The sequence below is a fragment of the Argopecten irradians genome, chromosome 3 (genome assembly GCF_041381155.1).
Source record: "Argopecten irradians isolate NY chromosome 3, Ai_NY, whole genome shotgun sequence".
Taxonomy (NCBI): domain Eukaryota; kingdom Metazoa; phylum Mollusca; class Bivalvia; order Pectinida; family Pectinidae; genus Argopecten; species Argopecten irradians.
Genome location: NC_091136.1, coordinates 65563849 through 65576083, shown reverse-complemented (window position 1 = coordinate 65576083; position 12235 = coordinate 65563849). Strand labels below are relative to the sequence as shown.

General features: G+C 41.0%; 1 protein-coding gene across 4 annotated transcripts in view; it reads left to right on the top strand.

Moving 5' to 3' along the window:
* The window catches only part of LOC138319372 (triokinase/FMN cyclase-like), a 70518-nt gene that overhangs the window by 43643 nt on the left and 14640 nt on the right, over positions 1 to 12235 (top strand). For all 4 annotated transcript variants that reach the window (XM_069262465.1, XM_069262464.1, XM_069262466.1 and 1 more), the window contains 4 exons: positions 6293 to 6467; positions 8263 to 8379; positions 8527 to 8670; positions 8781 to 8915. In XM_069262465.1, coding sequence (XP_069118566.1) covers positions 6293 to 6467; positions 8263 to 8379; positions 8527 to 8670; positions 8781 to 8915 — 571 coding nt within the window. The remainder of the gene's footprint in view (positions 1 to 6292; positions 6468 to 8262; positions 8380 to 8526; positions 8671 to 8780; positions 8916 to 12235) is intronic.

The following is a 12235-nucleotide window of genomic DNA, read 5'->3' as shown; positions in this document are numbered from 1 at the left end:
TAGCTCAGTAACACATAGTCCTTCCTTAGCTCAGTAACACATAGTCCTTCCTTAGTTCTGTAACACATAGTCCTTCCTTAGTTAGCTCAGTAACACATAGTCCTTCCTTAGCTCAGTAACACATAGTCCTTCCTTAGTTCTGTAACACATAGTCCTTCCTTAGCTCAGTAACACATAGTCCTTCCTTAGTTCTGTAACACATAGTCCTTCCTTAGCTCAGTAACACATAGTCCTTCCTTAGTTCTGTAACACATAGTCCTTCCTTAGCTCAGTAACACATAGTCCTTCCTTAGCTCAGTAACACATAGTCCTTCCTTAGTTCTGTAACACATAGTCCTTCCTTAGCTCAGTAACACATAGTCCTTCCTTAGCTCAGTAACACATAGTCCTTCCTTAGCTCAGTAACACATAGTCCTTCCTTAGTTCTGTAACACATAGTCCTTCCTTAGCTCAGTAACACATAGTCCTTCCTTAGCTCAGTAACACATAGTCCTTCCTTAGCTCAGTAACACATAGTCCTTCCTTAGCTCAGTAACACATATCCTCCTTAGTCGTAAACATAGTCCTTCCTTAGTCTGTAACACATAGTCCTTCCTTAGTCAGTAACACATAGTCCTTCCTTAGCTCAGTAACACATAGTCCTTCCTTAGCTCAGTAAAACACATAGTCCTTCCTTAGTTCTGTAACACATAGTCCTTCCTTAGCTCAGTAACACATAGTCCTTCCTTAGCTCAGTAACACATAGTCCTTCCTTAGTTCAGTAACACATAGTCCTTCCTTAGCTCAGTAACACATAGTCCTTCCTTAGCTCAGTAACACATAGTCCTTCCTTAGTTCAGTAACACATAGTCCTTCCTTAGCTCAGTAACACATAGTCCTTCCTTAGCTCAGTAACACATAGTCCTTCCTTAGCTCAGTAACACATAGTCCTTCCTTAGCTCAGTAACACATAGTCCTTCCTTAGCTCAGTAACACATAGTCCTTCCTTAGCTCTGTAACACATAGTCCTTCCTTAGCTCAGTAACACATAGTCCTTCCTTAGCTCAGTAACACATAGTCCTTCCTTAGCTCAGTAACACATAGTCCTTCCTTAGCTCTGTAACACATAGTCCTTCCTTAGCTCAGTAACACATAGTCCTTCCTTAGCTCAGTAACACATAGTCCTTCCTTAGCTCAGTAACACATAGTCCTTCCTTAGTTCTGTAACACATAGTCCTTCCTTAGCTCTGTAACACATAGTCCTTCCTTAGCTCAGTAACACATAGTCCTTCCTTAGCTCAGTAACACATAGTCCTTCCTTAGTTCTGTAACACATAGTCCTTCCTTAGTTCTGTAACACATAGTCCTTCCTAAGCTCAGTAACACATACCCCTTCCTTAGCTCAGTAACACATACTCCTATCTTAGCTCAGTAACACATAGTCCTTCCTTAGCTCAGTAACACATACTCCTATCTTAGCTCAGTAACACATAGTCCTTCCTTAGCTCAGTAACACATACTCCTTCCTTAGCTCTGTAACACATAGTCCTTCCTTAGCTCAGTAACACATAGTCCTTCCTTAGCTCAGTAACACATAGTCCTTCCTTATCTCAGTAACACATAGTCCTTCCTTAGCTCTGTAACACATAGTTCTTCCTTATCTCTGTAACACATAGTCCTTCCTTAGCTCAGTAACACATAGTCCTTCCTTAGTTCTGTAACACATAGTCCTTCCTTAGCTCAGTAACACATAGTCCTTCCTTAGCTCTGTAACACATAGTCCTTCCTTAGCTCAGTAACACATAGTCCTTCCTTAGCTCAGTAACACATAGTCCTTCCTTAGCTCAGTAACACATAGTCCTTCCTTAGTTCTGTAACACATAGTCCTTCCTTAGCTCAGTAACACATACCCCTTCGTTAGCTCAGTAACACATACTCCTTCCTTAGCTCTGTAACACATAGTCCTTCCTTAGCTCAGTAACACATAGTCCTTCCTTAGCTCTGTAACACATAGTCCTTCCTTAGCTCAGTAACACATAGTCCTCAGTAACACATAGTCCTTCCTTAGCTCAGTAACACATAGTCCTTCCTTAGCTCAGTAACACATAGTCCTTCCTTAGCTCAGTAACACATAGTCCTTCCTTAGCTCAGTAACACATAGTCCTTCCTTAGCTCAGTAACACATAGTCCTTCCTTAGTTCTGTAACACATAGTCCTTCCTTAGTTCTGTAACACATAGTCCTTCCTTAGCTCAGTAACACATAGTCCTTCCTTAGCTCAGTAACACATAGTCCTTCCTTAGCTCAGTAACACATAGTCCTTCCTTAGCTCAGTAACACATAGTCCTTCCTTAGCTCAGTAACACATAGTCCTTCCTTAGCTCTGTAACACATAGTCCTTCCTTAGCTCAGTAACACATAGTCCTTCCTTAGCTCAGTAACACATAGTCCTTCCTTAGCTCAGTAACACATAGTCCTTCCTTAGCTCAGTAACACATAGTCCTTCCTTAGCTCAGTAACACACATAGTCCTTCCTTAGCTCAGTAACACATAGTCCTTCCTTAGCTCAGTAACACATACTCCTTCCTTAGTTCTGTAACACATAGTCCTTCCTTAGTTCTGTAACACATAGTCCTTCCTTAGCTCAGTAACACATACTCCTTCCTTAGCTCAGTAACACATAGTCCTTCCTTAGCTCAGTAACACATAGTCCTTCCTTAGCTCTGTAACACATAGTCCTTCCTTAGTTCAGTAACACATAGTCCTTCCTTAGCTCAGTAACACATAGTCCTTCCTTAGCTCAGTAACACATAGTCCTTCCTTAGCTCAGTAACACATAGTCCTTCCTTAGCTCAGTAACACATAGTCCTTCCTTAGTTCTGTAACACATAGTCCTTCCTTAGCTCAGTAACACATAGTCCTTCCTTAGCTCAGTAACACATAGTCCTTCCTTAGCTCAGTAACACATAGTCCTTCCTTAGTTCTGTAACACATAGTCCTTCCTTAGCTCAGTAACACATAGTCCTTCCTTAGTTCTGTAACACATAGTCCTTCCTTAGCTCAGTAACACATAGTCCTTCCTTAGCTCAGTAACACATAGTCCTTCCTTAGCTCAGTAACACATAGTCCTTCCTTAGCTCAGTAACACATAGTCCTTCCTTAGTTCTGTAACACATAGTCCTTCCTTAGTTCTGTAACACATAGTCCTTCCTTAGTTCACATAGTCCTTCCTTAGCTCAGTAACACATAGTCCTTCCTTAGCTCAGTAACACATAGTCCTTCCTTAGCTCTGTAACACATAGTCCTTCCTTAGTTCTGTAACACATAGTCCTTCCTTAGTTCAGTAACACATAGTCCTTCCTTAGCTCAGTAACACATAGTCCTTCCTTAGCTCAGTAACACATAGTCCTTCCTTAGTTCTGTAACACATAGTCCTTCCTTAGCTCAGTAACACATAGTCCTTCCTTAGCTCAGTAACACATAGTCCTTCCTTAGCTCAGTAACACATAGTCCTTCCTTAGTTCTGTAACACATAGTCCTTCCTTAGCTCAGTAACACATAGTCCTTCCTTAGTTCAGTAACACATAGTCCTTCCTTAGCTCAGTAACACATAGTCCTTCCTTAGCTCAGTAACACATAGTCCTTCCTTAGTTCTGTAACACATAGTCCTTCCTTAGCTCAGTAACACATAGTCCTTCCTTAGTTCTGTAACACATAGTCCTTCCTTAGCTCAGTAACACATAGTCCTTCCTTAGCTCAGTAACACATACTCCTTCCTTAGCTCAGTAACACATAGTCCTTCCTTAGTTCTGTAACACATACTCCTTCCTTAGCTCAGTAACACATAGTCCTTCCTTAGTTCTGTAACACATAGTCCTTCCTTAGCTCAGTAACACATAGTCCTTCCTTAGTTCTGTAACACATAGTCCTTCCTTAGCTCAGTAACACATAGTCCTTCCTTAGTTCAGTAACACATAGTCCTTCCTTAGCTCAGTAACACATAGTCCTTCCTTAGCTCAGTAACACATAGTCCTTCCTTAGCTCAGTAACACATAGTCCTTCCTTAGCTCAGTAACACATAGTCCTTCCTTAGCTCAGTAACACATAGTCCTTCCTTAGCTCAGTAACACATATCCTTCCTTAGCTCAGTAACACATACTCCTTCCTTAGCTCAGTAACACATAGTCCTTCCTTAGCTCAGTAACACATAGTCCTTCCTTAGCTCTGTAACATATAGTCCTTCCTTAGCTCTGTAACACATAGTCCTTCCTTAGTTCTGTAACACATAGTCCTTCCTTAACTCAGTAACACATAGTCCTTCCTTAGCTCAGTAACACATACTCCTTCCTTAGCTCAGTAACACATAGTCCTTCCTTAGTTCTGTAACACATAGTCCTTCCTTAGCTCAGTAACACATAGTCCTTCCTTAGCTCAGTAACACATAGTCCTTCCTTAGCTCAGTAACACATAGTCACATAGTCCTTCCTTAGCTCAGTAACACATAGTCCTTCCTTAGCTCAGTAACACATAGTCCTTCCTTAGCTCTGTAACACATAGTCCTTCCTTAGTTCTGTAACACATAGTCCTTCCTTAACTCAGTAACACATAGTCCTTCCTTAGTTCAGTAACACATAGTCCTTCCTTGTCCTTCCTTAGCTTGGTAATACATAGTCCTTCCTTAGCTTGGTAACACATAGTCCTTCCTTAGCTTGGTAACACATAGTCCTTCCTTAGTTCTGTAACACATAGTCCTTCCTTAGCTCTGTAACACATAGTCCTTCCTTAGCTTGGTAACACATAGTCCTTCCTTAGCTCTGTAACACATAGTCCTTCCTTAGCTCTGTAACACATAGTCCTTCCTTAGCTTGGTAACACATAGTTGGTACATGTAACTGGGTAGCTTAACACTATTTATATTATACAGTGGGTAACTAGGTAACTTAACACTTTTTATATTACACAGTTGGTAAGTAGATTACTTAATACTATTTATATTGTACAGTTGGTAACTAGGTAACTTAACACTATTTATATTATACAGTTGGTAACTAGGCAACTTAACACAATTGTACAGTTGGTAGCTAGGTAACTTAACACTATTTATATTGTACAGTTGGTAACTAGGTTACTTAACACTATCTATATTGTACAGTTGGTAACTAGGTATCTTCACACTATTTATATTATACAGTTGGTAACTAGGTATCTTCACACTATTTATATTGTACAGTTGGTAACTAGGTATCTTCACACTATTTATATTATACAGTTGGTAACTAGGTATCTTCACACTATTTATATTGTACAGTTGGTAACTACATGTAGGTAACTTAACACTATATTTATATTATACAGTGGGTAACTAGGTAGCTTATCATTATTTATATTGTACAGTTGGTAGCTATAGGTAACTTAACAACTATTTATGTTGTACAGTTGGTAACTAGGTAACTTAACACTGTTTATATTGTACATTTGGTAACTAGGTAACTTAACACTATTTATATTGTACAGTTGGTAACTAGGTAACTTATCACTATTTATATTATACAGTTGGTAACTAGGCAACTTAACACAATTGTACAGTTGGTAGCTAGGTAACTTAACACTATTTATATTGTACAGTTGGTAACTAGGTTACTTAACACTATCTATATTGTACAGTTGGTAACTAGGTATCTTCACACTATTTATATTATACAGTTGGTAACTAGGTATCTTCACACTATTTATATTGTACAGTTGGTAACTACATGTAGGTAACTTAACACTATATTTATATTATACAGTGGGTAACTAGGTAACTTATCATTATTTATATTGTACAGTTGGTAGCTATAGGTAACTTAACAACTATTTATGTTGTACAGTTGGTAACTAGGTAACTTAACACTGTTTATATTGTACATTCGGTAACTAGGTAACTTAACACTATTTACATTGTACAGTTGGTAACTAGGTAATTTAACACTATTTATATTGTACAGTTGGTAACTATAGGTAACTTAACAACTATTTATGTTGTACAGTTGGTAACTAGGTAACTTAACACTATTTATATTGTACAGTTGGTAACTAGGTAACTTAACACTATTTATATTGTACAGTTGGTAACTAGGTAACTTAACACTATTTATATTGTACAGTCGGTAACTATAGGTAACTTTACAATTGTTTATGTTGTACAGTTGGTAACTATAGGTAACTTAACAATTGTTTATATTGTACAGTCGGTAACTATAGGTAACTTAACAATTGTTTATATTGTACAGTCGGTAACTATAGCTAACTTAACAATTATTTATATTGTACAGTTGGTGAGTGCCAAGGAAGCAGTTACCATGATGATTGATCACATGACCAATCCAACCAACTCTACACATCTTCCTGTCAAGAAAGGAGATAGAGTGGCTTGTATGATCAACAACCTGGGAGGGACATCCATGTTGGAGCTGAATATTATTGCTAAAGAGACCATAGAGTTGTTAGGTAAATATTGGTGAGCTCAGTACACATTACCAGTAACTATATTGTGTATTGAGGAACAATTCTTAACGGATAATATGGTTAATACTGACATACTCAGTTAAAACTATAGATGTACATGTATGAGAAGTAATGTTGTAAAGTATCAAAAGTTAAACAATGAATTGTCAAATGAAATCTATGATTCAAGCTTCTGTTGCTCTATTGTTTTGGATAATACAATTATACAATTTGTAAGGAGTTGTGGTGCAGCCATTTGTTTGAATGGTTTTAGATGTTGCTGTATTTGTTGAAAGAGAGTTGAGGAATTGTTGTGCAGAGAGCCTATTTTTTTGAATGGTTTGATATTGCTGTAATTGTTGAAAGAGTGTCAAGGAGTTGTGGTGCAGAGAGCCTATTTGTTTGAATGGTTTAGATGTTGCTGTATTTGTTTGAAAGAGAGTCGAGGAGTTGTGGTCCAGAAAGCCTATTTGTTTGAATGGTTTAGATGTTGCTGTATTTGTTTGAAAGAGAGTCAAGGAGTTGTGGTGCAGAGAGTCTATTTGTTTGAATGATTTAGATATAGCTGTATTTGTTTGAAAGAGAGTCGAGGAGTTGTGGTGCAGAGAGTCTATTTGTTTGAATGGTTTTAGATATCGCTGTATTTGTTGAAAGAGTGTCGAGGAGTTGTGGTGCAGAAAGCCTATTTGTTTGAATGGTTTAGATGTTGCTGTATTTGTTGAAGGAGAGTCGAGGAATTGTTGTGCAGAGAGCATATTTGTTTGAATGGTTTAGATATAGCTGTATTTGTTTGAAAGAGAGTCGAGGAGTTGTGGTGTAGAGAGCCTATTTGTTTGAATGGTTTGGTATTGCTGTATTTGTTGAAAGAGAGTCGAGGAGTTGTGGTGCAGAGAGTCTATTTGTTTGAATAATTTTAAATGTTGCTGTATTTGTTGAAGGAGAGTCGAGGAATTGTTGTGCAGAGAGCCTATTTGTTTGAATGGTTTAGATGTTGCTGTATTTGTTGAAGGAGAGTCGAGGAATTGTTGTGCAGAGAGCATATTTGTTTGAATGGTTTAGATATAGCTGTATTTGTTTGAAAGAGAGTCGAGGAGTTGTGGTTCAGAGAGCCTATTTGTTTGAATGGTTTAGATATAGCTGTATTTGTTTGAAAGAGAGTCGAGGAGTTGTGGTGCAGAGAGTCTATTTGTTTGAATGGTTTTAGATGTTGCTGTATTTGTTGAAGGAGAGTCGAGGAGTTGTGGTGCAGAGAGCATATTTGTTTGAATGGTTTAGATATAGCTGTATTTGTTTGAAAGACAGTCGAGGAGTTGTGGTGCAGAGAGCCTATTTGTTTGAATGGTTTGGTATTGCTGTATTTGTTGAAAGAGTGTCGAGGAGTTGTGGTGCAGAGAGCCAAATTGTTTGACTGGTTTAGATATAGCTGTATTTGTTTGAAAGAGAGTTGAGGAGTTGTGGTGCAGAGTGCCAAATTGTTTGAATGGTTTTAGATGTTGCTGTATTTGTTGAAAGAGAGTCGAGGAGTTGTGGTGCAGAGAGTCTATTTATTTGAATGGTTTTAGATGTTGCTGTATTTGTTGAAAGAGAGTCGAGGAGTTGTGGTGCAGAGAGCCTATTTGTTTGAATAATTTTAGATGTTGCTGCATTTGTTGAAAGAGAGTCAAGGAGTTGTGGTGCAGAGAGCCTATTTGTTTGAATGGTTTAGATGTTGCTGTATTTGTTGAAAGAGAGTCGAGGAGTTGTGGTGCAGATAGCCTATTTGTATGAATGGTTTAGATATCGCCGTATTTGTTGATAGAGAGCCGAGGAGTTGTGGTAGAGAGAGCCTACTGTGGGACTTACATCACATCCCTTGAGATGGCAGGAATATCTATCACGCTGCTTCACCTTGACGACACACTGAGACGCTGCTTAGGTGAGTGAGGTCCTATATTTGAATGAACCCTTTCATGTCCTTGTAGTCACCCGTTTACAACATGAAAATGAATGTGAAATATCAGTTGTGCTGATGTTTTAAGTCATTCTCGGGACTTTGCTTTTACCTGTTTTTTGTGTTTGACAGATGCTCCCACTTCTGCCCCTGCCTGGCCACGCCCCCTTCTGCCCCCAGGGGCAGTGACACGGCAGACGCCATCCAGGATGCCAAGAGAGACCATTCAAACAGAGGTCATCAAGACTGGTCCCACAATGGCCACAGTTGGAACAGGTAGACTTATTGCTACATCTTATAACCTATTCACATATCTGCACATGTTCCGGAATATGACACTAGTATCTGTTTGTTAATTATAATATCAATTAATACTATAATTGTAGCTGAAGCAAACCTGCTTTATGACTGTCTGAAGCTAGCAGGGGAAAGGCTGGTGGCTATGGAGTCCAAGTTGAATGAATTAGACAGAGAGAGTGGTGATGGTGATTGTGGCAGTACAATGTCAAGGGGAGCACAAGGTAGGTAGAGAGAAGTGATGTTGATTGTGGCAGTACAATGTCAAGGGGAGCACAAGGTAGGTAGAGAGTGGTGATGGTGATTGTGGTAGTACAATGTCAAGGGGAGCACAAGGTAGGTAGAGAGTGGTGATAGTGATTGTGGTAGTACAATGTCAAGGGGAGCACAAGGTAGGTAGAGAGTGGTGATGGTGATTGTGGTAGTACAATGTCAAGGGGAGCACAAGGTAGGTAGAGAGTGGTGATGGTGATTGTGGTAGTACAATGTCAAGGGGAGCACAAGGTAGGTAGAGAGTGGTGATAGTGATTGTGGTAGTACAATGTCAAGGGGAGCACAAGGTAGGTAGAGAGTGGTGATGGTGATTGTGGCAGTACAATGTCAAGGGGAGCACAAGGTAGGTAGAGAGTGGTGATGGTGATTGTGGGCAGTACAATGTCAAGGGGAGCACAAGGTAGGTAGAGAGTGATGATGGTGATTGTGGAGTACAATGTCAAGGGGAGCACAAGGTAGAGAGTGATAGTGGTGATTGTGCAGTACAATGTCAAGGGGAGCACAAGGTAGGTAGAGAGTGATGATGGTGATTGTGGCAGTACAATGTCAAGGGGAGCACAAGGTAGGTAGAGAGTGTGATGGTGATTGTGGCAGTACAATGTCAAGGGGAGCACAAGGTAGGTAGAGAGTGATGAGTGGTGATTGTGGCAGTACAATGTCAAGGGGAGCACAAGGTAGGTAGAGAGTGATGATGGTGATTGTGGCAGTACAATGTCAAGGGGAGCACAAGGTAGGTAGAGAGTGATGATGTGATGTTGATTGATGTGTGTGCAGTACAATGTCAAGGGGAGCACAAGGTAGGTAGAGAGTGGTGATGGTGATTGTGGCAGTACAATGTCAAGGGGAGCACAGGTAGGTAGAGAGTGGTGATGGTGATTGTGGCAGTACAATGTCAAGGGGAGCACAAGGTAGGTAGAGAGTGATGATGGTGATTGTGAGTAAATGGTAGGGGAGGGAGAGGTATGTGATGTGGTACAATGTCAAGGGGAGCACAAGTAGGTAGAGAGTGATGATGGTGATTGTGGCAGTACAATGTCAAGGGAGCACAAGGTAGGAGAGATGTGATGGTGATTGTGGCAGTACAATGTCAAGGGGAGCACAAGGTAGGTAGAGAGTGATGATGGTGATTGTGGCAGTACAATGTCAAGGGGAGCACAAGGTAGATAGGTAGAGAGTGTGATGGTGGTTGTGGTAGTACAATGTCAAGGGGAGCACAAGGTAGGTAGAGAGTGGTGATGGTGATTGTGGCAGTACAATGTCAAGGGGAGCACAAGGTAGGTAGAGAGTGTGATGGTGATTGTGGAGTACAATGTCAAGGGGAGCACAAGGTAGGTAGAGAGTGATGATGGTGATTGTGGTAGTACAATGTCAAGGGGAGCACAAGGTAGGTAGAGAGTGGTGATGGTGATTGTGGAGTACAATGTCAAGGGGAGCACAAGGTAGGTAGAGAGTGGTGATGGTGATTGTGGCAGTACAATGTCAAGGGGAGCACAAGGTAGGTAGAGAGTGGTGATGGTGATTGTGGCAGTACAATGTCAAGGGAGCACAGGGGTAGAGAGGATGATGGTGAAAGTACAATGTAGGTAGGTAGAGAGTGATGATGTTGATTGTGGCAGTACAATGTCAAGGGGAGCACAAGGTAGGTAGAGAGTGATGATGGTGATTGTGGCAGTACAATGTCAAGGGGAGCACAAGGTAGGTAGAGAGTGATGATGGTGATTGTGGCAGTACAATGTCAAGGGGAGCACAAGGTAGGTAGAGAGTGATGATGGTGATTGTGGCAGTACAATGTCAAGGGGAGCACAAGGTAGGAGTAGAGAGTGATGATGGTGATTGTGGCAGTACAATGTCAAGGGGAGCACAAGGTAGGTAGAGAGTGGTGATGTGATTGTGGCAGTACAATGTCAAGGGGAGCACAAGGTAGGTAGAGAGTGATGATGGTGATTGTGGCAGTACAATGTCAAGGGGAGCACAAGGTAGGTAGTGAGTGGTGATGGTGATTGTGGCGCAGTACAATGTCAAGGGGAGCACAAGGTAGGTAGAGAGGGTGATGGTGATTGTGGTAGTACAATGTCAAGGGGAGCACAAGGTAGGTAGAGAGTGATGATGGTGATTGTGGCAGTACAATGTCAAGGGGAGCACAAGGTAGGTAGAGAGTGGTGAAGTGATTGTGGCAGTACAATGGCAAGGGGAGCACAAGGTAGGTAGTGAATGTGATTGGTGATTGTGACAGTACAATGTCAAGGGGAGCACAAGGTAGGTAGAGAGTGATGATGGTGATTGTGACAGTACAATGTCAAGGGGAGCACAAGGTAGGTAGAGAGTGGTGACGGTGATTGTGGCAGTACAATGTCAAGGGGAGCACAAGGTAGGTAGAGTGTGGTGATGGTGATTGTGGCAGTACAATGTCAAGGGGAGCACAAGGTAGGTAGAGAGTGGTGACGGTGATTGTGGCAGTACAATGTCAAGGGGAGCACAAGGTAGGTAGAGAGTAGTGATGGTGATTATGGCAGTACAATGTCAAGGGGAGCACAAGGTAGGTAGAGAGAGATGATGGTGATTGTGGCAGAACAATGTCAAGGGGAGCACAAAGCAGGTAGAGAGTAGTGATGGTGATTATGGCAGTACAATGTCAAGGGGAGCACAAGGTAGGTAGAGAGTGATGATGGTGAATGTGGCAGTACAATGTCAAGGGGAGCACAAGATTGGTAGTGAGTGGCGATGGTGATTGTGGCAGTACAATGTCAAGGGGAGCACAAGGTAGGAAGTGAGTGGTGATGGTGATTATAGCAGTACAATGTCAAGGGGAGTACAAGGTAGGTAGAGAGTGATGATGGTGATTATGGCAGTACAATGTCAAGGGGAGCACAAGGTAGGTAGAGAGTGATGATGGTGATTATAGCAGTACAATGTCAAGGGGAGTACAAGGTAGGTAGAGAGTGATGATGGTGATTATGGCAGTACAATGTCAAGGGGAGCACAAGGTAGGTAGAGAGTGATGATGGTGATTATGGCAGTACAATGTCAAGGGGAGCACAAGGTAGGTAGTAGAACCAGTTTATTGTCTAAATTCACATAGGATGTGTGTTTCTTGAAAGCAACACAATTAATTTGGTAACAACGAAAAAGATGAATGTTTAAATACACAATGGTTTGGTATGAATGAAGTTACATTTCAGAGACGAAACAATGTGTTGAAAACAATTTAGTTTCATTGAGCCCATTTATTTAAAACAAATCATGGATTATGAAATAGGTAGGTTTTTCTCTA